The 24,176-nt window shown below is 34.9% G+C and overlaps 2 protein-coding genes across 3 annotated transcripts; one reads left to right on the forward strand and one right to left on the reverse strand.

Moving 5' to 3' along the window:
* Window positions 1-2,359: 2,359 nt before the first annotated feature.
* On the reverse strand, window positions 2,360-15,913 carry LOC135692631 (cysteine-rich with EGF-like domain protein 2). Of its 2 annotated transcripts, XM_065210830.2 has the most exons (17): window positions 15,374-15,907; window positions 12,054-12,136; window positions 11,385-11,439; window positions 10,955-11,016; window positions 10,385-10,437; window positions 10,221-10,259; window positions 9,713-9,762; window positions 8,999-9,113; window positions 8,764-8,865; window positions 8,457-8,534; window positions 7,996-8,097; window positions 7,588-7,668; window positions 5,080-5,178; window positions 4,728-4,820; window positions 4,506-4,601; window positions 3,864-3,995; window positions 2,360-2,857 (listed from the first exon to the last, which is right to left on the reverse strand). In XM_065210830.2, exons 1-17 carry the CDS (start codon window positions 15,494-15,496, stop codon window positions 2,808-2,810), a joined length of 1,413 nt encoding a protein of 470 aa, XP_065066902.2. In that variant the 5' UTR covers window positions 15,497-15,907; the 3' UTR covers window positions 2,360-2,807. The 2 variants fall into 2 exon arrangements, with proteins under 2 accessions (XP_065066902.2, XP_065066901.2); XM_065210829.2 differs by lacking the exon at window positions 2,360-2,857 and having other exon boundaries at window positions 2,864-3,995; window positions 15,374-15,913.
* Window positions 15,914-16,060: 147 nt separating this feature from the next.
* LOC135692628 (endoplasmin homolog) lies at window positions 16,061-23,553 on the forward strand. The gene is made up of 11 exons (XM_065210825.2): window positions 16,061-16,214; window positions 16,623-16,891; window positions 17,490-17,732; window positions 18,262-18,467; window positions 18,773-19,055; window positions 20,128-20,244; window positions 20,604-20,980; window positions 21,282-21,543; window positions 22,022-22,317; window positions 22,476-22,638; window positions 22,869-23,553. Exons 1-11 carry the CDS (start codon window positions 16,157-16,159, stop codon window positions 23,157-23,159), a joined length of 2,565 nt encoding a protein of 854 aa, XP_065066897.1. The 5' UTR covers window positions 16,061-16,156; the 3' UTR covers window positions 23,160-23,553.
* Window positions 23,554-24,176: the final 623 nt, after the last annotated feature.

Here is a 24,176-nt window from a genome sequence, read left to right on the forward strand (position 1 = left end):
TCATTCAATCATGGCAAAGATATTCCGTTTCTCTTGGCGAATATAGATGGAATTAGATACTCTACAACAAAATGATTACTCCAAAATTGTCCTGCAAACTTTAATAAAGTTTTTCGCTCATAATTTACATCAGTAAGGTAGGTTTTTTAGTGTCATTTCGGCAAATTTCCATAAACAGCTCCTTGCGAGTTGCAGTATCCTAGCCGTAAAAGTGGCCTTTGTTTTTTGTATCGCCATCCTTTATCCAAAGAAATATGGCGATAAGACTGAAGAAAGAACCTCTATTATTCATTTTCTCTCATAAAACATCAAACAATGCAAAAGCTTCGCAGTGCGTACGACAAACACGGCTACAAAAAACTGTTTTATTCCAAACTGGCGTCTTGCCACGCGGGATGTCCCTTGTAAACTTCGCTCAACTTCACTAAACAAATGATCATCACAAAATGAAGATCATTTCCAAATCGAACAACCTTTTGGGAATGCAGAAGTGGGTTTGGGCAAACAAAATCAGTGTCTCTGTGGAGAAGCAAATTATCAATACGAGAAGACGAGAGAGCTGTACCCATTTTAAATTCCAACAACTGAAATTGTTCATCACGCGCATGTGACTTGTGGCCCTGTTTCCTTTTGCAGTAACGATAACAGTCTGAAAGTGTTTATTTTGACACAGAATATGCGCTTGAAACTTCTTTAATCACAAGAGAACAGATGAACGATGTCAATAAATTACACTCTTTTTTATTAGAACTATTTTATAAGAACACGAGCCTCAAAACTGGTCAAAAGTTAAGAACAATTTAAGAACAAGCTAAGGCTGAGCTACTATAAAATGAAATTTTGAACAACGTTTTATTTAAAAAACGAGGATTTTTAGCCATGTGTGGGTGCTTTTTCGGTGAATATTAAAACATGGCGGCAAATGAAGTTTGTCTCTACGCACTTTGTTGGCAGAAGAGGCCTGAACATCTCCCCAGAACGAAAAGCTAGAAATCGAACTGCTTATACCCTATAAATTTAAGAACAAATCAAGAACAATCCAGCCTCAGATTTTCGGAAAAATTAAGAACAATCAGCCTGAACTCAAATTTACTGGTTCTTAAAAAAAGAGTGTAGTGGATTCGAAAAGGCTATTGGGAAATAAAGACCTGTCAAGTTTCAATTTTGAAAATGAGTGAGTTTTGAGAAAAGCAGGGGGCAATATCTCCCTTGATGCGTGTGAGCGTGAGTTAAGGGCAAAATGCGTGTGTCTCACATAAAATGCGTGAGTCTTGGAAGGTCTGGAAATAAGGTGTTTTGTGAAAGTAGAAGACAACCCTTTGGTGGTAAAAAATTGAAAATGGCTTTGAAAAAAGCAAACATTTGAGTAAACTAGAGCTTTTCGTCTGACACTCTTCAGAGTTTCAAACGTCAGAACATAGGTCAATAACTCTACGCTAGGAAATACATATACCCAGTTGTGGATCGAAATAGGCCAATCAGAAACGCGAGCACGTGACTGTTGAGGTTGACGAATCAGTGCCGCTTGCGAAATTAGAAGAATGAGAAAACGCAAACACGAAATTTTTTCTCATAACGATTCACACAGTAATTTAGTCACAATTAACTAAAACAGGAATAGTCACATAAAACATAACAGTCCATTAATACATAACGTCGAGACATGTCTTATGCTATCGTTAACTATTATCCCTCCACCTAAGAAAGTACAGCTGCCAACAGAAAGTCCATATTTGTCAATCTTACCAGTTTGTCACTACAATGGGCAGCTTCGTTGCCCCAGCTATGCTTAAATATTCATGGTCAGAGTCAGGAAAACATCACGGCCCCACGGCCACTAGCCGGTGGAAGGTTGTTTAAACAAAAAGAAATCGAGGAAGATGGTCAAAAATTTGGAAACTGGAGGAGGTTGAAGAAATCGAATTGTCTTTTGTTTTTCAAAATATAGTCAGACGAAAAATCAAAATAATCAAGTAATATTTATAAATCAGATGTTTTTTAACATGAATGTGTTTGCAAAACTGCTTTGCACTGTAAAATACAAGCATGACCTTTTTATGATTTGTTTATATTTAAATGAGAATACACTATTTTTATTAATTGACATTAACTTTACATCTTTCTCAAAATCTATAACTGAAAATATGCTACAAAAATTTTAAAATGTTTTGAAAAAAACAGAGTTGCAAGGGGAGGGTGTCAAGACTGGTTGAGCACACAAATTTTTTAACCAAGCCTATTCTGAACCCATTAAATATGAGTAAGGTTGATTTTCTTAGTAAGCATTTGTTGGCCGGAGGCAGGCTGACAAATTTTCTGGACTCTGTTCATGGCAAGCAGAAAATAAAACATCTTGAACTAAGTAGGAAAAAAAGTGTTCTTGAAAAGATTCAATAAATTAAGTTTATCTGACTAAAGCTTACCACTTAATTATTTGCAATTATTTATTCAATATACCATAAAAATTGCCAAAAAGTACATTGAACCGAAAGCTAAAGACAATGGACATGTTTTCTGACAACTTATCAAATTTCATAGTGAAAAGTGACTTTGCAAATTCTTAATGTAGATGGGTAGTTAAATATCGAAAAATTTTCTTTCTTTGACGTAGTGCTATAATAAACCTAGATCAAGTTTGCTCGGGAAAAGAAACACCAATAAAGACACAATCTAGTTTGCTTGAAATTCGTTTTTCGCGAGATAGTTAATAGACATCCTTTCGATTCTATAAGGATATTGCAGCAACAATTTTTGTGTTTAAAACATCTAAGCTCAACTTCTCTCTAATTTTCAATGTTCTTCTCTATTTATAATTCATCGTGGTCATCCTCATTGTCAACATCATCATCTTCAATATCTGGATGGGGGAAGAGATTAGAACAAATGAAACACGGTTACAAACGAAACTCAGTTATAGGACTTTGTCTTCTTACAAGGATTTTCAAGGGTTTTCCCATAAAACAGTCACACCATATGTCACACCAATACACAAAAAACGCAATCACTTGTATATTTATAAATAAACTGAAAAGAAATTTAATACGCAACATCTTAAGAAAGTTTACTTTATTCAAGCTGCAGAAATAATTCAAAGTACCAAAATGGTCTAAAGCTACGAGAGCTTTAAACACATTTTTCACTCAACAACCATCTTCCATCAAAATTAAGGTTTTCCTTTGCTCTTTTTCAGCCTGAAACTTTCAATATTTTGAAATGACGATTCCTTATTCTAACATTGCAACACGCTATTTTTTGTCAGGCAAAACTATTTTCTTTAAGATTCTATCTAATCTAAGTTTATACTGCGTAAGCTTGCAATGTACAGTACGGTTACTGATTAATCATATCATACGATTCAAAAATTTAATGTTCTTCCTTTTAACGTAAATCTTTACAATATACATGAGCTTCACATTTGAGATATGAATACGCAATTCTATCACGAGCTTGTTATGACGCTAATTAAAAGAACAACTTAAACACTCCATAGTGGGTAAAATAACACTTGCTGTGCTTTGATACTCGGTTGGAAGTTCTTGGGTTGAGCAATCCATGTGTCATCAAGAGCCATTTGCAGCACACTTTACACTACATTTCCCCAAAGGCGTTTGAATTAGAAAGCGCCCTGTGAAACGTCGCAATAGCTATCGCAAAAACTACAACTGTTATTGCGATGCCAAACCAATTATCTCTCCGAAAGAAAAAATAAACTGCGCCGAAAAAGAAAATAAACATTAATGTACCAATTTTAAGATGAAATTCTGTTATTAATTGACCTTCCTTCATCAGACTTTCAATTGGATCCATTTCCCTCTTAGGGTGCTTTTTAGTATTTTTCTTTCGCTTTTTAACAATTTTATTACCTTCATCTTTCACACATTTCCCTTCTTTCTTTTTGTATCCAGTTTTGCATGAGCACTTGTAACTGCCATCTGTGTTTTCGCACTGCTCAGTTTGCTTGTTACAAGCATTCTTCGTCAAACATTCATCCACATCTACAAAACATAGTTTAAATTGCTCATGACGATTTTTTACACATCAACAGTTTCCTAAGTAAATTTAAGCTCACAAGAAATCTTAATGACACGCATTGTTGCATAAACCGAATAAAGATGCAAGAAATGTATTTACTTTTATAGAAATACTAAACTTCTATGATTGTGTGGAATAAGATAAATGGTTGAGTTAGAAAATCGTCATAAAAACAACAATGTTCTCATAATATACCAAAATGTTATTGATTCTATTTAATATAATACTACATTGTTCATAGCAAGGATCCATATTTCATCGGTCAGTAACGAATTTTTCCTGCCAAGATAGGCATCTTTTTGTCGAATGTAGGGAGGTAACCAGACATGACAGAGAGACAGACTTTAATTATGCACATTTGTCACTTCTCCTAGAACAATAGTCTTTTTAAACGAGCGAGTAACAGCAATGATTTTTAATCATGCGCGCGCTAAGTAATCGTTAAGAAGTTGAATTAGAAGGCTCGAACTGACCTTTGCAACTGCCTTCCACCATTTCAAATCCATTCCTACATTTAACGCAGCTACTTTCACCAGGACCAATGCATTTTTGACATGACTTGTCGCAGACTGTTAAAAAATTGATTTAAATACAAATAGAATACTTTTAAAATATGTTTAAAACTGTGACTTGGCAAATAAAATAGGATTAGGGTGAAAGCAGCTTACTGACGTATTAAGACAAGCTGGACTTACACTCGCATTCAAATCCTCCTTCAGTGTTTTTGCAGTATTGGCTGTCATCTGTACACAAAGATTGACCATCTTTTCCAGCACACTCGTCGATGTCTTAAAAATAAATTTGAAAGTGAAGTTGTGGCTAACCTAAGTGGCTGAGCAAACTAATGAAAACAGCGTTGTTTAGCAAGAGAAGCCTGTGAGATAAAAAACTGGAACATTTCATTTTATCAGAGGATTTCATAAGATTATATGCATCCTTGTGCATCGCCTGACTGCATTGTCTGCGCTGGCTTATATTACAATCAACGTTGATTACTATGGTTAAATTAATGTTTTAATACTTAAAGTAAAAATGATAATTTGGAACCTTTGCATCCACCATCAACCATCTCATATCCATTTCTACAAGCATTACAGGCCGTGTTCCCACGTCCAGTGCATTCAAACTCACAAGAATCATGGCATGCTTCAAAGAAAAAGATACTTTTAAAAGATAAAAGCAGTTGGAAATCAATCAGATGTAAATGCAGAGGTTTATCAAGTTAAGAAAAACATCAATAAAACAATAGCCAGATGTAAACATAAAAAACCGATGGAACTGAAGAGCATCTTTTTTCACTAAATTCAAAGGAAAAGGTTTTGAAGACCGAACAAGTTTTGTTTATCATTTGGGTAATATGATGGAATGATGGCATTTATATGATGGAATGATGATCAACGGGCTAGGGTGGCCACCAGGGGAAAAAATGTGCCTGAATGACTGCATTTCACCAATCAGTGAGCCATTTTGGGTACTAGAGTAAGTATCAGGGGAAATTATCTGCCTGAATGGCTGCATTTAAACAATCAGTGAGCCATATTGGTATTAAAGTAAGTACCATAGGAAAATATGTGCCTGAATGGCTGCATTTCACCAATCAGTGAGCCATTCTTGATATTAAAGTAAGTACCAGAGGAAAATATGTGCCTGAATGGCTGCATTTCACCAATCAGTGAGCAATTCTGGGTATTAAAGTAAGTACCAGAGGAAAATATGTGCCTGAATGGCTGCATTTCACCAATCAGTGAGCCATTCTTGATATTAAAGTAAGTACCAGAGGAAAATATGTGCCTGAATGGCTGCATTTCACCAATCAGTGAGCCATTCTGGGTATCAAAGTAAGTACCAGAGGAAAATATGTGCCTGAATGGCTGCATTTCACCAATCAGTGAGCCATTCTGGGTATCAAAGTAAGTACCAGAGGAAAATATGTGCCTGAATGGCTGCATTTCACCAATCAGTGAGCCATTCTTGATATTAAAGTAAGTACCAGAGGAAAATATGTGCCTGAATGGCTGCATTTCACCAATCAGTGAGCAATTCTGGGTATTAAAGTAAGTACCAGAGGAAAATATGTGCCTGAATGGCTGCATTTCACCAATCAGTGAGCCATTCTTGATATTAAAGTAAGTACCAGAGGAAAATATGTGCCTGAATGGCTACATTTCACCAATCAGTGATCAATTCTGGGTATTAAAGTAAGTACCAGAGGAAAATATGTGCCTGAATGGCTGCATTTCACCAATCAGTGAGCCATTCTTGATATTAAAGTAAGTACCAGAGGAAAATATGTGCCTGAATGGCTGCATTTCACCAATCAGTGAGCCATTCTGGGTATCAAAGTAAGTACCAGAGGAAAATATGTGCCTGAATGGCTGCATTTCACCAATCAGTGAGCCATTCTTGATATTAAAGTAAGTACCAGAGGAAAATATGTGCCTGAATGGCTGCATTTCACCAATCAGTGAGCAATTCTGGGTATTAAAGTAAGTACCAGAGGAAAATATGTGCCTGAATGGCTGCATTTCACCAATCAGTGAGCCATTCTTGATATTAAAGTAAGTACCAGAGGAAAATATGTGCCTGAATGGCTGCATTTCACCAATCAGTGAGCCATTCTGGGTATTAAAGTAAGTACCAGAGGAAAATGTGTGCCTGAATGGCTACATTTCACCAATCAGTGAGCCATTCTTGATATTAAAGTAAGTACCAGAGGAAAATATGTGCCTGAATGGCTGCATTTCACCAATCAGTGAGCCATTCTGGGTATTAAAGTAAGTACCAGAGGAAAATGTGTGCCTGAATGGCTACATTTCACCAATCAGTGAGCCATTCTGGGTATTAAAGTAAGTGCCGGAGGAAAATAGCGGCCTGAATAGCCGCATTTCACCAATCAGTAAACCATTCTGGGTATTAAAGTAAGTACCAGAGGAAAATATGTGCCTGAATGGCTGCATTTCACCAATCAGTGAGCCATTCTGGGTATTAAAGTAAGTACCAGAGGAAAATGTGTGCCTGAATGGCTACATTTCACCAATCAGTGAGCCATTCTGGTATTAAAGTAAGTGCCGGAGGAAAATAGCGGCCTGAATAGCCGCATTTCACCAATCAGTAAACCATTCTGGGTATTAAAATGGATTTAATTAGCTAAACGCTATTTTCTCTGCCAACTCTAAATAAATTGTTTATTTATATTATTATTATTTAAGAAAGTACCAGGGAAAATATGCGCCTGAATATTCGCCATTTTAGGTATCAAAGTAAGTACTGCAATTATGTTCACATCCAAACCTACTTTTGGAATTTTAATTCTTGAGAATAAATATCTGTCGTTTTCTATTTGATTATATAGTAAAAAATGTTGGTGTTGAAAACATAAGATTTTACGAAGCCTGTCTATAGTAACTGCACATTTCAACAAAGAAACCTGTTGTTTTTGGAATTGGTAGTGCTCTTGCCTACATCATAATGATCCTAAATGCCGGTTATTCCTTCTCTTTTAGTGACCTTGAGGTTTTCTTGCACAGCAAAGCTTTTCAAATAGTGAAAACTCACGTTCACAATTGTATGATCCAATAGCATTCTGGCAGTAGGTCCCAGCAGTACAAAGATTTTCTGTTGAGCACTCATCAATATCTAAACATTTAGCAAAATACCAAAAAAAATTAAAAGCTATATATTTAATTAAAACTGAATTTGCATAAAAATGAACACCCATAAAAGTCCTTTGTATCTGAGCCTCCATAGAGCTTTCACACAGCAATGAAGATATTCACATGAAAAAATGTGCTGTATATAAAATAAGATAAACAAAACATATCGACGAATTAATTTAAACCAACATTTCTCTTCCTTCGAAACAAAAACATTTAACTTCGGTTTATATCTCACTTAATGATTCTCTCAAAGCACCTTTCAGATCAAAGAAAAAATGCTGACCAAAACAAAGTTCTTATACACCACCTTCACATCCACCGGTTCCGTTCTTTAAGTATCCTTGGTTACATTCCACACAATTCGCCGAGCCTGGGCCTTTACAGCTCTCTTTACAAGCACCATCACAAGCTGCAAAGAAAACAGCAGAAATTTTATAAAAAGAGAAGTTCAAACTGGTCATACATGGACTCTACAGCATTATACTCTATAGTGATCAAACTTCAGTTTTTGGAAATGACGATTTGATTCCGTTTTTAAAGCTAAAAACCTGACTGTGCAGTCATTGACTAAGTTGATTTCCCTGCGATTTTCACACAGCATACCTTTACTGCAAAGCTCTAGAACATCCGACGATACAATACCTTTACTTTACTAATTTGCCTGCACTCTGTATTCGTATTTATCACTTAAAGTGTTGTATTTAACACCGAGCCAGAGAAGGAATTTTTTAGCCATATAAATTCTAACGACCAAGTTAATGCAAATACCTTCACATTCATACGATCCAACACTGTTAACACAGAATTCGCTAGTTGAACACGGAGACTTCTCGCATTCATCCTCATCTATGATAAGAAAATACATCTGTTGAATGTCAGGTACAACCAACAAATTCTTAAAGTCTTCAAAATATTAAAAGAGCGATAGGTGGAGCTTCACGAAAAATGTCCTTGTCTGACTCTCATTTCTCATTAATTTTCACAAGCGAAAGTCTGCTACTCCATTCGAGTTGCTGTGCTCTAATGGCTCAAGCTATTTGTCTCTACCTGTATCAAGTTTTTACCAGGATAATACCTTTGCAGCCTTCCTCTGGGTCTTTCAGCCACCCGTCTTTGCAATCATCACACCCACTTGTACCTGCCTCTGTGCAAGTACTTTTGCAGGCTTCGTGGCATGCTAAAATACAAAGTTTTGCAACTTTCAAACAAGGTTTTTCAATGATCACCCGATTCAGAATTCAGAAAGCAGACATAAATACTACAGGTTTGTATAAAAACGAAGAAATCGATAGACGTTTGGAACTACTAACTTTTGCACGTAGTGTTCCCAGCATCGTAATAACCATCTTGACATTCAGAACAGGTATCCCCCTCGTAGCCATTGTCACAACTACACTTGCCATTGCCTCCTCTTGTTCCAGCACCCTTCATGAAGATAAAACGTCAGAATAACAAAAAAAAATTTACGGATCTTACGATCTACTTAGTGAATGAATCACTCTTCTGATAAATTTGTGGCTTGAAAGAGAAGGTACCAACATGGTTTGAAAAAAACGAATTGAAGTCATATCGTTCTTTCAGTTCACAATAACTTTTAATATTTTGTGTAATACATAGCCTATTTATTGAGTGCAGCCTGTGCTAATAAGCAAATTCTTACCAGGAAAATGTTGATACAGCCGAAACTTTATCAAATAAAAGCAGATTTCGTACTGTAGTCTAGCTCATTTAACAGATCAAGAAATGGTGCAACATATTAAAGCAACTATATATTCAATAAAACAAACAAGTATGAAATTATAAAAACACAGTAAATTATGAAAACAAAGATGCTTTAGAGCAACACATCACGATAATAACTTAGGTCAGGTTTATTTTCTAAATTAGGGATAAAGGGACAAAGCATGGTCAGCATGTAATTCTTTTAGAAAGCTGATTGATTGGTGAAAACATGAAGAGAGAAACATCATATCTATAGAAGGAGAAAGAACACTCAACGTTTGTCTAAACCAATAAGCTCTTACCTGACAGCTTCCATGACCGCTACATGGAGTCACTTTGCCACCAGGACATTCTAAATGAAAATATGACAATTTGTATCAAACTGATGTCTTAACCACAAATTAACAACTGCAAAGTTGACTTGATTTATATCAAGAACGCAGAAAGGTTTTTTCAAAAATTCATGCACAAGTTGTAATCATCATAAGTCCCACTTGGTAGGGTAAAAATATATATTTAAAGTTTATTCATGCCATTTAAGAACAATATAGAAAAAGCCCTAAACTATTTAAGACTATTAAAATACCTTTTGGAAATATCAGTTTATCACCAGCTTCCCAGGCAGATGCAGAAACTTTTTTATAATCAAAATCAATAGCAATTAACTTGATGTGCAGTTCATATATAAACACGAACCCTCTGGATGCCCTTATCAACCAACCAATGAAGGGTCCAGACTTAAAGGTTGACATTGTACTAAATTGAAAAATTGCCAGTTAAAAATGGATTTGGCAATACACTGAATAATACCTTTACATGAAGAGCCGTATGTGTTCTCAGGACAACAAACTAGAGAGGAAAAAAATTCATTTATTCAATGTACCTATAAAATGATACACATAGCATAAAAAAAGGATTCCTAAGAAGTGAAAGTAAATGATATAGCAGAACATAAAATAACTGTTTTATTGTACCTTTAATTTTATCAGTGCATAAATACTCCTTCAAACTAGGTTGTTCTTCTGTCCTGAAAAAATCATACTCCCATATGTTCACTGAAATATTTACATACAGATTATAGATCTTTGTTAAATATAAGATTGCATTTCAAGATTAAATGAAGTTAATGCAATATAGAAATGTGGAAGCCAGGTCAAAAATATGTCTTCAAATAAGCCTTTGGTACCACAAAAATTATCATATCACAGAAAGCAGAAACATAGCATATTTAAGAATTTTTGCCAGAGGAGCGCCAGACAAAAAGTATTTGATTCTACTTTGATTCTGCTGTTCTGTGCCACCTTTGTTCTCTATGACATTTTTGACAGACATGAGGTACGCAAGCCAAGTGAAACAACCCCCTCCCACCATGATTGAGATTCAATTGATAAAATGGTGTCAGCATACCAGCTTGGAATGTTTTTGAAACATAATGGAGGTATTCCAAGTTAGCTTAGTTTATTTGGCATCTTCACTTGCAATTGTTTTTGTCACTCTTTTGTCACTATTACAACTGAAATGCTTTCGATTATACAAAAACATACTTTTTATACCACCAAGAGTATATATCACTTTCATATTCTTCAATCATTGCATGGCAAATTGACTATAACAGAAAACAGTGGATTTTGAGAATTTGAAAGATAGATGAGTTAGTTTATGCAAAAATATTGCAAGTAATCATTTTACCCAATAAATCAGATTCATAAGGAAACAGCAGAGAAATTTCTAAACATTTACATAATGATAAATAAGGAGCTTCAATCATATTTTTAATACCAAATAATTCAACCGGATTCAGGATGAATTAACAGAGTATCACTTGAAGATTAAGTGAGGTAGCTAGCTTGAAAAAAACTTGAAAAAATAAATTACAATCATTAAGTTTCAAAGACATTTTTCAGTCATTCAAGCATCATCAAATTCAACAACAATGCACCAGTAACAGATCCATAAATAGTTAAGCAAAAATACCTCTTTTGACACTTTAATACAAACTTCATCTAATATTTCAAGCAGCCTTGATTCACTAAAGAAGTGATGAAATTATTTTACAGAATATAAAAACAAAAGCTTTTTCTGAAGAAAAAATCTTAATTAATACACTAATTCTCTTTTATATGACATTGGCTGTTGCAAGAAAGTGGGCAACAGGGTGAAAGGGCCAAGAAAAAGGACAAAAGAATAGTAAAACCAAGATAATTGCTCAATTTGGGAAGGAAAGGGGGTCACTGTCCCCTTTGCCCCCCTGGCACAGGCACCATTGGCTGTTGTAACTGGATGGAAAAAACCAGTTAACATGTTTACAACAGTCTTCTGAACACTTGAAGGTTTAGTGATGCAGAACAATGTGAAATACACTGTTAATGTGACATTAACTAACATCAATATTTTTATTAACATTGTTATGAATATTAAAGACAAAATATTTTTTAAAAGGATTCCTGCCTATGGCAAATATGTCAAAAGGTGAACTATCTGATGTTTTCCTGATGTTTCCTGATAATAATTACATTATGTTTTCTGAATTTATTTTGCCAAAAGCCAACTATTTCCAAATAACATATTCAAATGAAGAAAAATTACGAAAAAGTGGTTAAAATTTCCTGTCATAAAATTTCAGAAAATTTTGATTTTCTCTACCTCTTTGCATATGTACCAAGTCTAGATTCTTCCCAGTCTGTGTTTCCTCCACCAAAACCATGCTTTTCCGTCTTGGTCATTTTCTGCAAATACCACGTATTCAGATTTATACTTGGCAATAATGAAGAGAGCTGTTAAAGTTCACGAAGCAACCCTCCTGGTGATGTACAAAATGTACTTTCTTTATTTCACAAGCTTTTAAAGGAATACCCCGATTTGGTAACACTTCATATCAATAATGAAAAGTTTCGACAAAGAAAAAATCTGTTAACTCAATGTTCCAAGCCATCAAAGTATACATGGACATGATAGAAAGGCTTCTTTTATTTAAACAAGCATCGAGAGTGAAAGCATCGAGAGCGTTCAAAAAAGGAGGATTCCTTTCACTAGTATAGGAGTAGACCATGCCAGTGAGCAGATCCATAATTTGATGAAAGTTGATGGTGGTCTGACTGGCATTTCATACAATGAAAATGCTGGAGCAAGGGGATGTTGATTGCCCCAGTTGTGTTAAAACTATAGACGACATGGCAGGATGCCCTAATCTGTTCTGATCAGGGACAGAATCTGTTCCAATCGTTGGAAGGGTAGAAAGCATTGTAATCATTGATTGAAATAATGATTGTGCAGAAAATTGCTCCTAAGCCATCATGGGTTAAGACAGTTGAAGATAAGATATTCTTGAAAAAAGTTGATTTTGTATCTAGAAAAGCATCAGAGATTCACCTTGTATTTGATACTTATAAAGATGGTTTGTTGAAGCAAAATACCTTCAAGAAAGGCAAATGGGACCAAAAAGCCATTGATTTCAGAAATTAGGACAAAACCAACATTCAGAGGATCTCAATGACCAAATTTTTGTCAAGTGAGCGAACGAAAAAGAGCTTGATGGAGCATCTTGCCAAAAAAAGCGATAGATCATTTCAAGAGTAAGCCAAGCCTGAAGTTTCTTGTCAGAGCAAATGGAAAGACAATAGGTAACATTGACTGTTGCAGGTCAAATAATCTTGAAGAGGCTGACAAACTATTAGTGTGGCACACAATCTTTGCCAGTTCTTTACATAAACAAGATCATGAAATGTAAATACATTCTCCGGATACAGATGTGCTAGTCATTCTAGTCTCATTTGCTGACCGGCTACTCATAAAGAACAACGTTTTCTATGAGCCCCCAAAGGAACATCTCAGTATAAGATGTATTCTTTGCCCTTAGAAAAAGAAGTCAAAAGAATTAATCGCTTTTTCATGCCCTCACTGGATGTGACACAACTGGAAAGTTTTACAGAAAGGATAAAGGGTATTCGGTTTAAAGTCTTCATGAAGCTCCAAGATGATCAGTATCAGCTATCTGTTCACTTCAGAACAGACCGTTAGAAGCAGTCGCCTGGTATTCTTCAGACCTTGCAATGCAACCAGTTTTAGATCCATGTGACTTTAGATGGAAATCTAAGAATGATGGTTTCGAACCGATAGGATTTGTAAACAACATTGCTCCCACCTCCTTAGTACAACTCACAAGCTGCAAATGCAAGAAAAATTGTACTACAAATTGATTTAGCTGTAAACAGCAAAATATGTCATTCACTGACATGTGCATGTGTGAGGGGAGCAAAAATATTGACAGCTTCCAGACTGATCACTTAAATAGCTCAGACGACGAGGACTAATGTGAATTTTTATGGAATTTACATGCATCCAACCATTTTAAGAATCATTGTAGCCTTCTAGAATATAGCTGATGTCCCAAAAAAATAAAGGAGATGTCAAATAAAATTAATTAAATCTTGAAGTTTAATTTCTGAGAGAAGATGAAATGTACAGATGTTGAAGGTACTCGAAAATAGCATTCTATGACATAATTTTATCTTCTGCTTCTGAAATTCATACCTAATTTCCTATCTTAAGGTCAAAAATGGTTTTACCCTTTCTCTGGTGGTGTTTGATTGATTTAAGCCTGAAAAATTGTTTGAATCTGTGAATAAGTCATACCAACAAATGTGGAATTTTTGATGTCACAGCATGTAATCAGAAAGATGACGTCACCCAGAAATGCTAAGTGAATATTTCTTGGAAACATTTACTTTTGGATTCTATATAAAATTTTGAGTAGATAGGTGCAAAAAGAGTGGTTTAACACGAGCCATTAGCAAGATTACAATTAAATTTTGACTATTTTCTGGCGTTCTCGAGAGCTTGGCCTCAAAATTTGTGGACACACCCTGCAACAAATAGGACCTGCATAACCTCCTTCTCAGCTATCAATCCCTGCATTCAGTCCTCAGCAGAATGCCATAGCATCATACAAAAATCTAGTCTTAATCTGTGTTTACCTGTCAATTTATATTTATTGAGTCAGGTAGTGCTCCATTGAAACAGAGAAGTTAAAAATTGTTTTCTCATGTTGAACTCCTCTCTGCATGAATAACTGCATGAATAGCTATTCATTCTAATCAAAAGCATTTCCTGTGTCTACTGGATCCTCACCTGTTTCTAGAAGAGCCAAAAAGTTTCTACTTGGTAATCGATTCATCACCTTAGACTACAGGTATGGCTGAAAAAATATTAGTAAATACTGTGCCTAGTTTATCATTCTGTTGTGCATATTTTGATTTCCTAGTTGCAAGATTCAATTGGGATCAGAATTAGCTGCAAATATCACATTTGGTATTTGTCTTTATGCAGCTAGTGACGAAAATTTGAAGAGGTCTACTCCATGGTAATGCAACTAATAGCTGCAACCTCTTCAAATTCAGCAAATTTTGTATGTATCAATTTTCATGGGTCGCAAATTCAAACACAGCCACTGCCCATTGCGCCAACCCATCATACATTTTCACAAACATTTACAGCATAATGGAAATAGCCAGCAAAACAGAAACACTCTGAAACAAATTTTAGCCTCTATACAAAATGAATCTGTAGTCTGTAGTACAAGCACCAGTCAGCATGTGCATCTGGCCAAAAACAATAAGGCGTCATTAGCTACTATCTTGATAAAAAAAATTAATGAGACTATAATTCGTATCTTACGGTAAGACACTTTGTCAAAATAATCTTATTTAGGTAAGACTATTCCCTAAATAACATTATTATGACAATGCCTAATATTATCGTTGAATTGTTGAATACTACGGCTTGAATTACGAAGAAAAATGAAATCAGAAATAATAAATAAAATGATGATACTGATATGACAAGAACTATTTGGGTTGTTAAAATATCAAGATGAAACTATGATGACGAAAACTATTTGGGTTGTTAAAATATCATGAAACCTTAACCGTCCATAATTAAATCAAAAATTGTAATTTAGAACAAACCTCTAAAAAATTATCTGTCATATCTTTGCAAACTGTGCATTTCGTCGAAATGTCACTTCGTGATACAGTGATATATGCTTCTAACCATATTGTAGTCAAAAGGAGAATATTTCCAGCATTCATCGTCGATGTTTAATTTAAAAGGGAAACCAAATGATCGTATCTAAATCAGTGGTCTTGAAGAAAACAAATCGATAGTAGGAAGCTAAAGTAAATGAAATGACTATGGCAGCAGGAAAATGCTTCCTTAGCACCTCTGTTCTTGTTTCATCCACGATTCACTGATAAGCGCCATTTTGAATCCAGAGAGCATTTTAATTGAAAACGAGATTTGTCGATATCCCCTTTTTAACTGGAAATACTTTCTATATGTGTAAATCCAACAAAACTCAGGAATACCTATAGTTTTTTCATTTGAGCAGATGGAGAAAATACTGAGTTTGTATTTTCCTTATATATCAACTTTAAGGTGAAAAATTTATAATTTATAAAGCGTCTATTTCAAATACCACCAATCGTCTTTTGTCGAGTGTGGACCGCGGATGTTTAAGCCAATCAAAGGCGTGCAAGTAGATCGAGGAATTCTCCAATTCTTCCATTGAACTAAATTCCACCAATCAGCGGATAACATGTCTTATTTTGAAAAACATTGACCAATCATTCGAATCCACGAGATGAAGTCGCAGGGTTCCCCGAAATGTGATTTCTTTCTTTTAAAAGATAGGCCTCTTTGTCACTTGACGATTACAGGGTAGGATACACAGCACTAGAGGACGCAGAAAAATGGGTCGATTCAAGTGGACAGTTATAGTAGGCCTTTTGTTAACACTCAGTTTCATAAGTAAGTTCTCTTGCCATTTTTACTTTTAATGTTTAAACAGTTTTAATTTAAAAACCTTGTTCACGTGAACAGCGAGGGCATATGATGCATGGGACTTGGTCTTGTTAGGCCATATGTTCAGTTTCCTACTTTACAAGCACATAGGACTGGTTCGTTCATACAAACAGACTAGCATTCAATTATCCTATTGGTTTTCAATAAATATGATTATAGTAATAACTTAACTGGTTATTTGTCTAAAGCCGGCTGTTTTTTCACGGAAGCTTTCTGTTTCATTGAAAGCAAATCTAAATCGTTGCCTACATTTAGTTAGCAGCTTAATCTTTCATTCCTGATTTCAGGTAAAGTAGATAATGTACCTAAAAAGCGTCGAATTTTCTTGATGTAGAAGTCTTGCTGAATTTGTAGATCAGATTTCTTGTGAAGAAGAAAGTAGAGAGACGCCAGAAGAAAACAAAGAAGATCTTCCTAAAGTTGAGGAAGATGCAGGAAAAAGCAGAGATGGATCAAAAACAGACGATGAAGTTGTTGAACGTGAAGAGGAGGCAATCAAGTTAGATGGACTTAGTGTTGCTCAAATGAAGGAACTGAGGGAAAAATCTGAAAAGCATGAATTTCAAGCAGAAGTCAATAGGATGATGAAACTTATCATCAACTCTTTATACAAAAACAAAGAAGTAAGTTTCTTTTGGAGAGGTCAGCAATCAAACCCTTAGGTTTAACTTTCATTTTGGTAGGGTATCATAAAAATACCATATTCTTCTATACATACAAAACAATATATATTAAGGCTATTCTATAGCAGTTCTTGTTCTATTTGAAAAATATGTCACTGGAAAATTTTTAAATTGAAACAAACTGAGGTCTTTGCTGGGATGTAGATGTGTAAAGCAGCCAATATTATAAAATATTGTAAAATGTCAACTTAAGCTGTTGGCCAAATCTCAAAGCATCTTGAATCAAGGGGTTTTCATCATATATGGCAAACCTAACTTTTTGCCAAGTCTCGATGTTTTATTATCTTAAATTATAATCTTTTATTATTCTTAAATTATTCCTTAGCAAAACAAGATGCAAGTTTGTTTGAACATCAGAGAAAAAATTCAAATCTTTTTTATGTATTACCTCATCTAAAAAACAAGATAAGAGCAGAAAATTCTCAGTGCTATCAACAGACAAAAAAGACTCCTCAAAAAGCAACTGTACCTTCCTCAGATAAATAAGTTATTTGCCTTTAAAAAAAATTGATTAATTTTGTTATTCTTGTTTTTGTAGATATTCTTGAGGGAACTTATTTCAAATTCTTCAGATGCTTTAGACAAGATAAGATTGTTGTCCCTCACAGACAAAGCAGCCCTTGGAGCTACGGAAGAACTCTCCATTAGAATTAAAGCAGACAAAGATAATAACGTGCTGCATATAACAGATACTGGAATTGGTATGTCAAAAGATGATCTGATTAATCAACTTGGAACTATTGCTAAATCTGGTACAAGTGAATTTTTGCAAAAAATGCAGGTAGGTCCATTTATCGAAGTACTTTTCATGATAAGTGTCATTCTTTTGCAGGTACCTTTTGCAGGTATATATATAAACATCTTTATTTGCTCAAAGCATTATATCTTATCTTTGTTTTTGCATGTATCTTTAAAAATTACTTACCAAGTATTTGAATGATACATGAAATATACCTACAGTTTCTACGTTGCAACTATGAGTTTAATGCTTTATCCAATCATCTGGCAACTGTTAAACTACTTTGTTATACTATTTGGCTGTTATATCACTAGTGGTATCTGTAGGGTCAATTGCTTGTAGTTGTTAATTAGCAATTATGTTTTTAATTAATTACTGGCAGGTAGACAGTGGAAACTTATTTCCATGTCAGCAGTTGGAAATAAGTTTGAACCTTTTTTAGGTCTACATTGTGTCAAATTAACAATGGTAAGTTTTCTTTGTCTGATGATTAATGTATTGGTCTTTTGATTGCCACACGAAAGTAAGATGTTGTGCACATCCACTAACTTGAAACTTTTTGTTAAAAAAGGATGCTGCTACAGAGGGTGCTCAAGCTTCAGATTTGATTGGCCAATTTGGTGTAGGTTTCTACTCTGCTTTCTTGGTTGCTGATAGAGTTGTTGTTACATCAAAGAAGAATGGTTCCAATCAATACATTTGGGAATCAGATGCTTCATCTTTCTCTGTCATTGAAGATCCACGTGGTGACACTTTGAAAAGAGGGACACAAATCACGTAAGTTCTTTTTTGTTCTCAAATCTTCCATTAAAAGTTTAGACAATGTGCTTAAAGGTAAAGGAAAATATTGTTTCAAATTTTTTAAAGACACACAACAGTTATAAAGCAGAGCTGTTTAAAAAAGCTCATTGTTGAAACTTTCTGAGAACATTACTCCTGTTAAGGTAAGAGTTGCCAAATAATGCTGTTGGTCATGTGACTCTATTTGGTTGCGGATTTTATCAAAATGGCACAAGAAACGTTTTATAGCTGTTTAACACTGTATGTATTCATTTTTAAGATCAAGGACAATTTTTCTGCAGGTTGCACCTCAAGGAAGAAGCCAGAGACTTTTTGGAACAAAACACTGTTAAGGATTTGATTAGAAAATATTCACAATTTATCAACTTCAATATATTTTTGTGGACAAGCAAAACAGAAGAAGTAGAAGAGCCAATTCCAGAAGATGAGGCTGACAAGAAGGATGATGCAGCTGATGACAAAAAGGATGATGAGAAGAAGGATGAGGGAAAGAAAGATGACGAAGATGATGCCAAGGTAGAAGAAGACAAAGAGGAAAAAGAAAAGAAGCCTAAGACAAAGAAGGTTTGTGATTTTCCTATCATTGAATCATCATAGTCTGGAATTTAAAGCTTCTTTATATACCTGAAATTCATATGAATTCAAGACAAACTTCAGTTAATCTACTTAAGGACTGAGATCAAATCAATGGGTAATGGCAGCAAAAAATTATACCATGCCTAGTTAAAAGATTGCTTTTCTGCCATGTGAATAAAGAAATAGTTAAAAAACTTCATTTTCAATCAAATGCTAAAAAGTGCCAAATGGGTGTTTGCCAAACTTGTTGTATACATACACTTTTTTACACCAATGTTGAAAACATTTTGGGACACCTTTGATAAATAAAAAGTGTGATGGCCGATCCTACTTTTTTAACCTACTATGCTGTATCAAGCCATGAAACAACCAATCCACATTTGTATCTCTGGGCATTGATATTGAAATCAAGATGGCGGCTCAAGGTCACAGTTCTGTCGAAGAAACCTGTGGCCAGGTATCTCAAAGTAACACAAAGTCTTTTGCTAAGACCAATGAATTCCCTTTGCAAGTAAAAATTCAATTAGGTGTAGAGTCGTCCTGAAGTATCTAAAGAAGAACTTTTGGTTGTATGAAGGCATATCTTGCACAAGAAGATAAAACTTTCCTTTAGATTTTTGATCTGTTAACTGTTTTCTTACCCAGAACCTTCTCTTTTTGGTAAAACTCTTCTCTAACAATAAAAGTATAATAGTTCTTCTGCTAAATACAGCTGCCATCTTTCATTCAGTTCAGTGTCTAAAATTTTGTGATGGAAATTGCTCCAAAATTCATATGTATCTGTAAACGCGTATTTTGATACGATATGCATAAAAGGTTTTTCTATTGGAGATTCGGCTTAAGGGTGCCCTTAAAAATATCTTAAAAAGTGTAAAAGGTTTTTTCAAGGGCTGTCAGTGCTATTTTTTATGAAATAAGTACAGATTAATTTTGAAAGTTTTTATTAGGAAAATTATTGCTTGATAGGGTTGTATGGTTATAATAAACCAACAAATAAACATGTTCAACTTATTACAACAAACCCAGGATAAGTTTCTATGTGTAACTTTATATGTTTTAGGTAGAGAAGACGATTTGGGACTGGGAGTTGATCAATATGAATAAACCAATCTGGTTGAGGAAAGCAAAAGAGGTTAATGATGCTGAATACAATGAATTTTACAAGGCAATCAGCAAGGTATGGTCAGTAACTTTTCATCATTGCAGCACAGGATGGTGCATAATAATAACTTGTAAATGAAATCACAGAAATACGCATTACGTGAAATAGCTATTTATATTTATATCATATTCATAGATGGAAATGTTATTTCAGACCGTTAAATTTGATGTATATAATTTGATATATTTAAAATACATTTCAGACATTTAATTTGATACATATATGGTTTGAATTTTTTTTTTGTAAAAGTTTTCATGTAAGAAAAGTGTTCATTTTCAATGAAGATGCAAAAATTTCACAAGGCTGCACTTTAGCTGAAATTGAAAGTATGTGTGCCTTTGGTAAATATCTTTTGCTGTATATTCATTCCAAAGGACACTGAAGATCCACTTGCAAAGATACACTTTACAGCTGAGGGTGAAGTAACTTTCAGATCCATTCTCTTTGTACCAAAATCTGCACCATCTGGATCCTTCCAAGACTATGGAAACAGGAAAGAAAACATCAAGATGTATGTGCGAAGAGTTTTCATCACTGATGATTTTGAGGACATGATGCCCAAGTACTTGTCCTTTATCAAAGGTGTTGTTGATTCAGATGACCTTCCACTTAATGTATCACGTGAAACTCTTCAGCAGCACAAACTTCTTAAGGTTATCAAGAAGAAGCTCGTAAGAAAGGCTCTTGACATGATAAAGAAAATCCCAGATGCAACATACTTGGATACCTTCTGGAAGGAATATAGCACAAAGTATGTATTTATAGTACTTTCAGTCAGATAAATTGATTATTTTCAATCATCTCTACAGAGGTTCAATGCTATTCAGTGCATAATTTTATTGTCATTGTCTTGTTTCTTTGCGATACAATTTTTTCATGCAGAAATATTGCTGTACAAAGCTAATACATCTAGTTTTATGCTCTTAGCAACATATAATGTCCCATCTGTATTAAAGGCTTTTTATTTTTTATTTTTTGCAATCAAATTACATGTATAAAATGAGCTATATTGAATCAAAAAATAGCTGTTACATTTCATATTCAAATTTTAGTGTTAAATTGGGAGTTATAGAGGATCATTCCAACCGTACCCGTCTTGCCAAGCTGCTTAGATTCTACTCATCAAATTCCAAGGACAAGTTCACAAGTTTAGCTGATTATGTTGGCAGAATGAAGGAAAAACAAGATACAATTTATTTCATGGCAGGAACTTCAAGGAATGAAGTAGAGAACTCACCATTTGTTGAAAGGCTTTTGAAGAAGGGCTATGAAGTCTTGTACCTTACTGAACCAATTGATGAATATTGTGTCCAGGTGAGCCACAATTCTTGCAAAAGTAATATTCCTTTGTCTACTTAATTAAATATGCTTTGTTTTAAAAATTTATGGGTATCAAGACTGACCATGATTTAAAGGTGTGGTTAATTTGTTTCACTGTCACTGTCCTCTAGATAAAATGTCGCAGAATTCAACATCTAAAATTCGATTGGATCATCTTTTGCCTTTTTCTGTGTTCCAAAATCCTGAACCAGGATTGTTGATGGATATGTGCAGAAAATGTTACCCCAATTAGGGCTACACTATTTGGGGCTAAACTACAAAACATGATTTTTCCTTTTATTAATTTTTTGGAAAGTTAATAGTTTGGAAAGTTAATAGGGCTATGACAGTTGTGCAATGCTTCAACATTCCTGTTATTTACTGTGTTGTAGTATTATTTGGTAAAATATGCATATGTTTTTGGTAGCCCTGATTCGTTAGGAGCTAAAATTTACTTTTAAATTTTCCGTAGAGCCTGCCAGAGTTTGAAGGAAAGAAGTTCCAAAATGTTGCTAAAGAAGGGCTGAAGATGGGTGATGAGGACGAGAAAGCCAAACAAAAGAAGGAAGCTCTAGAAAAAGAGTTTGAACCACTCCTAAAGTGGTTAAAAGATGAACCCTTGAAAGACCATATTGAGAAGGCTACTCTTTCTGATCGCTTGACCCAGTCTCCATGTGCTTTGGTTGCTAGTTCGTATGGTTGGTCAGGTAATATGGAAAGAATCATGAGATCGCAAGCTTATGCCAAAAGCAAGGATCCTTCACACGAGTAAGTGCATGAATGAGTTGATAAACGCATCCTTGTTTTAATATATCCGATAACATTTCCAAAATGAGCCTTAAAAACCTGAATTAAACTAACTTTCATTTTCACTAAGTTTTTAATGCTTTACAACGAGCTCAAAGTATATATTGTTTTTTAATCAGCTTCTATGCCACACAAAAGAAAACATTGGAGCTAAATCCTGGCCATCCATTGGTAAAAGAATTGCTAAAGCGTGTGACAGCAGATGATAAAGATAAAACTGCCGGTGACTTGGCCAGAGTTCTTTTCGAGACTGCAACTTTACGATCTGGTTACACTGTCCAGGTAATTACTGTTTTAAAGCTAAATGTTTTCAAGTTGCAACAGTAACATAGATTTTTGAAACATTTTATTTTGAAATTGAAAAGGAATCGGAATTTACTTATTTATTGTAGCATCACTTATAATACTTGAATTTTTACTTCCCATTTTTACATTCCAGCGCTAGGTGGAACGTTCTGGTTTGGCTTAGTGCATCAAAGGGTTCATTCTTTGTATTCTTTTTTGTATTTAAGGATTCACTGGACTTTGCACAGCGCATTGAACGCATGCTTCGATTGAGTGTCGGTGTTGACGTAGATGCCCCAGTTGAGGTGGAAGAAGAACCTGCTGAGGAGGAAAAAACTGAGGAAGTTTCTGATGAAGAAGATGACGAGTCGAAGGACGATACAAAGGAAGATGACGCTGCAAAAGAGAGCGAAACCTCGGAGAAGAAGGAAGAAGGAACAAAGGTTGATGACGGATCGGAGGACACTGTCGAAGGTGAAACAAAGGAAACTCCTGCAGAAGCCAAAGATGAATTATAGTCATTTTCAAAATTTAAGCGAATGTTAACGGATATAGAGATGTTTTGAAAGACTGGTTGAGGCTAAAGCATGTCCTCTTGCTGTCCAGTAATTAGCAACTGATGGTTTACTGGCAACAGTGAGACGAGTATTTCGCAAAACAGGGAACTCATTTCATTCGATCAATATCGCTCTATGCACGTCCGTTTGTGAATACCTGCGTTGCGTTCTTTATAAATTAGAAATGTACAATTTCATATGCTTGTATTTCACCATCTCTTTAAAGCTTGCAAGTAGGGTTTGCAAGATTTTTAGCCGGACGTGATATAAGGTTTGAATCTGGGAGAATTTTAGATATGAATAAATGTTCTTTCATAGTTAAAAGATGTTATGAAATAGAAAAATGCTGTTGTGATATGTGTTGCTATTTTGCCTTCTTCTTGAGATGCATCTGCGCTTAAACTTGATTTAAAGTAAGCTGACTGCGATGTGAAACCCTTGATGGACGCTGATTTTGTTTCAATCGATTAAAATCGTTTTGATTTGAGGCTGGAGTAAGAGGGGCATTCCTTTCATAAGATGGAAGTTTCCAAGCGTTTTGAGCCCAAATAACAACCACATTGTGAACTTTAAAGACATTGTCGACTTTAAAGACAAGAGATAACTAAACTCTCTTGCGTTACTTAATGTCAGCTTTCTTACTTTTCACAACATCTAATAAAAGGGAGCCAGTCAGGCATGGACGGTCCAGGAGCCCGCCTTTGCAGTTGCCCACAGAATTTGAAGAACGTTCCACATATAATACCCATATACATTCTGTATAAAAGCAAGACCAAAATGCAATAGATAATTTTATAAAGACTGACCATAAACAGTGGATATAAATTTCCAGTTTACTCTCGGTCATTATCCGAAGTTTTTATTACGGAGAGTCTCGGACGAAAGTATATGTTTTCGCTATTTCGTACCATTTTCAAATTTCTTGTAGTACCAAAAACTTTTTCAATATTTTGTCAGTTGCAATTACGTTTAATCGGT

This window comes from Rhopilema esculentum, chromosome 3 (genome assembly GCF_057945365.1).
Source record: "Rhopilema esculentum isolate cy_ngs chromosome 3, ASM5794536v1, whole genome shotgun sequence".
In the NCBI taxonomy this organism is placed as follows: domain Eukaryota; kingdom Metazoa; phylum Cnidaria; class Scyphozoa; order Rhizostomeae; family Rhizostomatidae; genus Rhopilema; species Rhopilema esculentum.

Coding starts and splice junctions, on each gene's coding strand:
- LOC135692631 (XM_065210829.2), bottom strand. CDS start 15,496: ATGAATGCTGGAAATATTCTCCTTTTGACTACAATATGGTTAGAAGCA. Junction 11,440..12,053: donor CTTGGTACATATGCAAAGAG/GTAGAGAAAATC, acceptor TCACTTCTTTAG/TGAATCAAGGCTGCTTGAAA. Junction 11,017..11,384: donor GTATTAAAGTGTCAAAAGAG/GTATTTTTGCTT, acceptor TTTCTGTTATAG/TCAATTTGCCATGCAATGAT.
- LOC135692628 (XM_065210825.2), top strand. CDS start 16,157: ATGGGTCGATTCAAGTGGACAGTTATAGTAGGCCTTTTGTTAACACTC. Junction 19,056..20,127: donor AGAAGCCTAAGACAAAGAAG/GTTTGTGATTTT, acceptor TATATGTTTTAG/GTAGAGAAGACGATTTGGGA. Junction 22,318..22,475: donor AGCAAGGATCCTTCACACGA/GTAAGTGCATGA, acceptor TTTTTTAATCAG/CTTCTATGCCACACAAAAGA.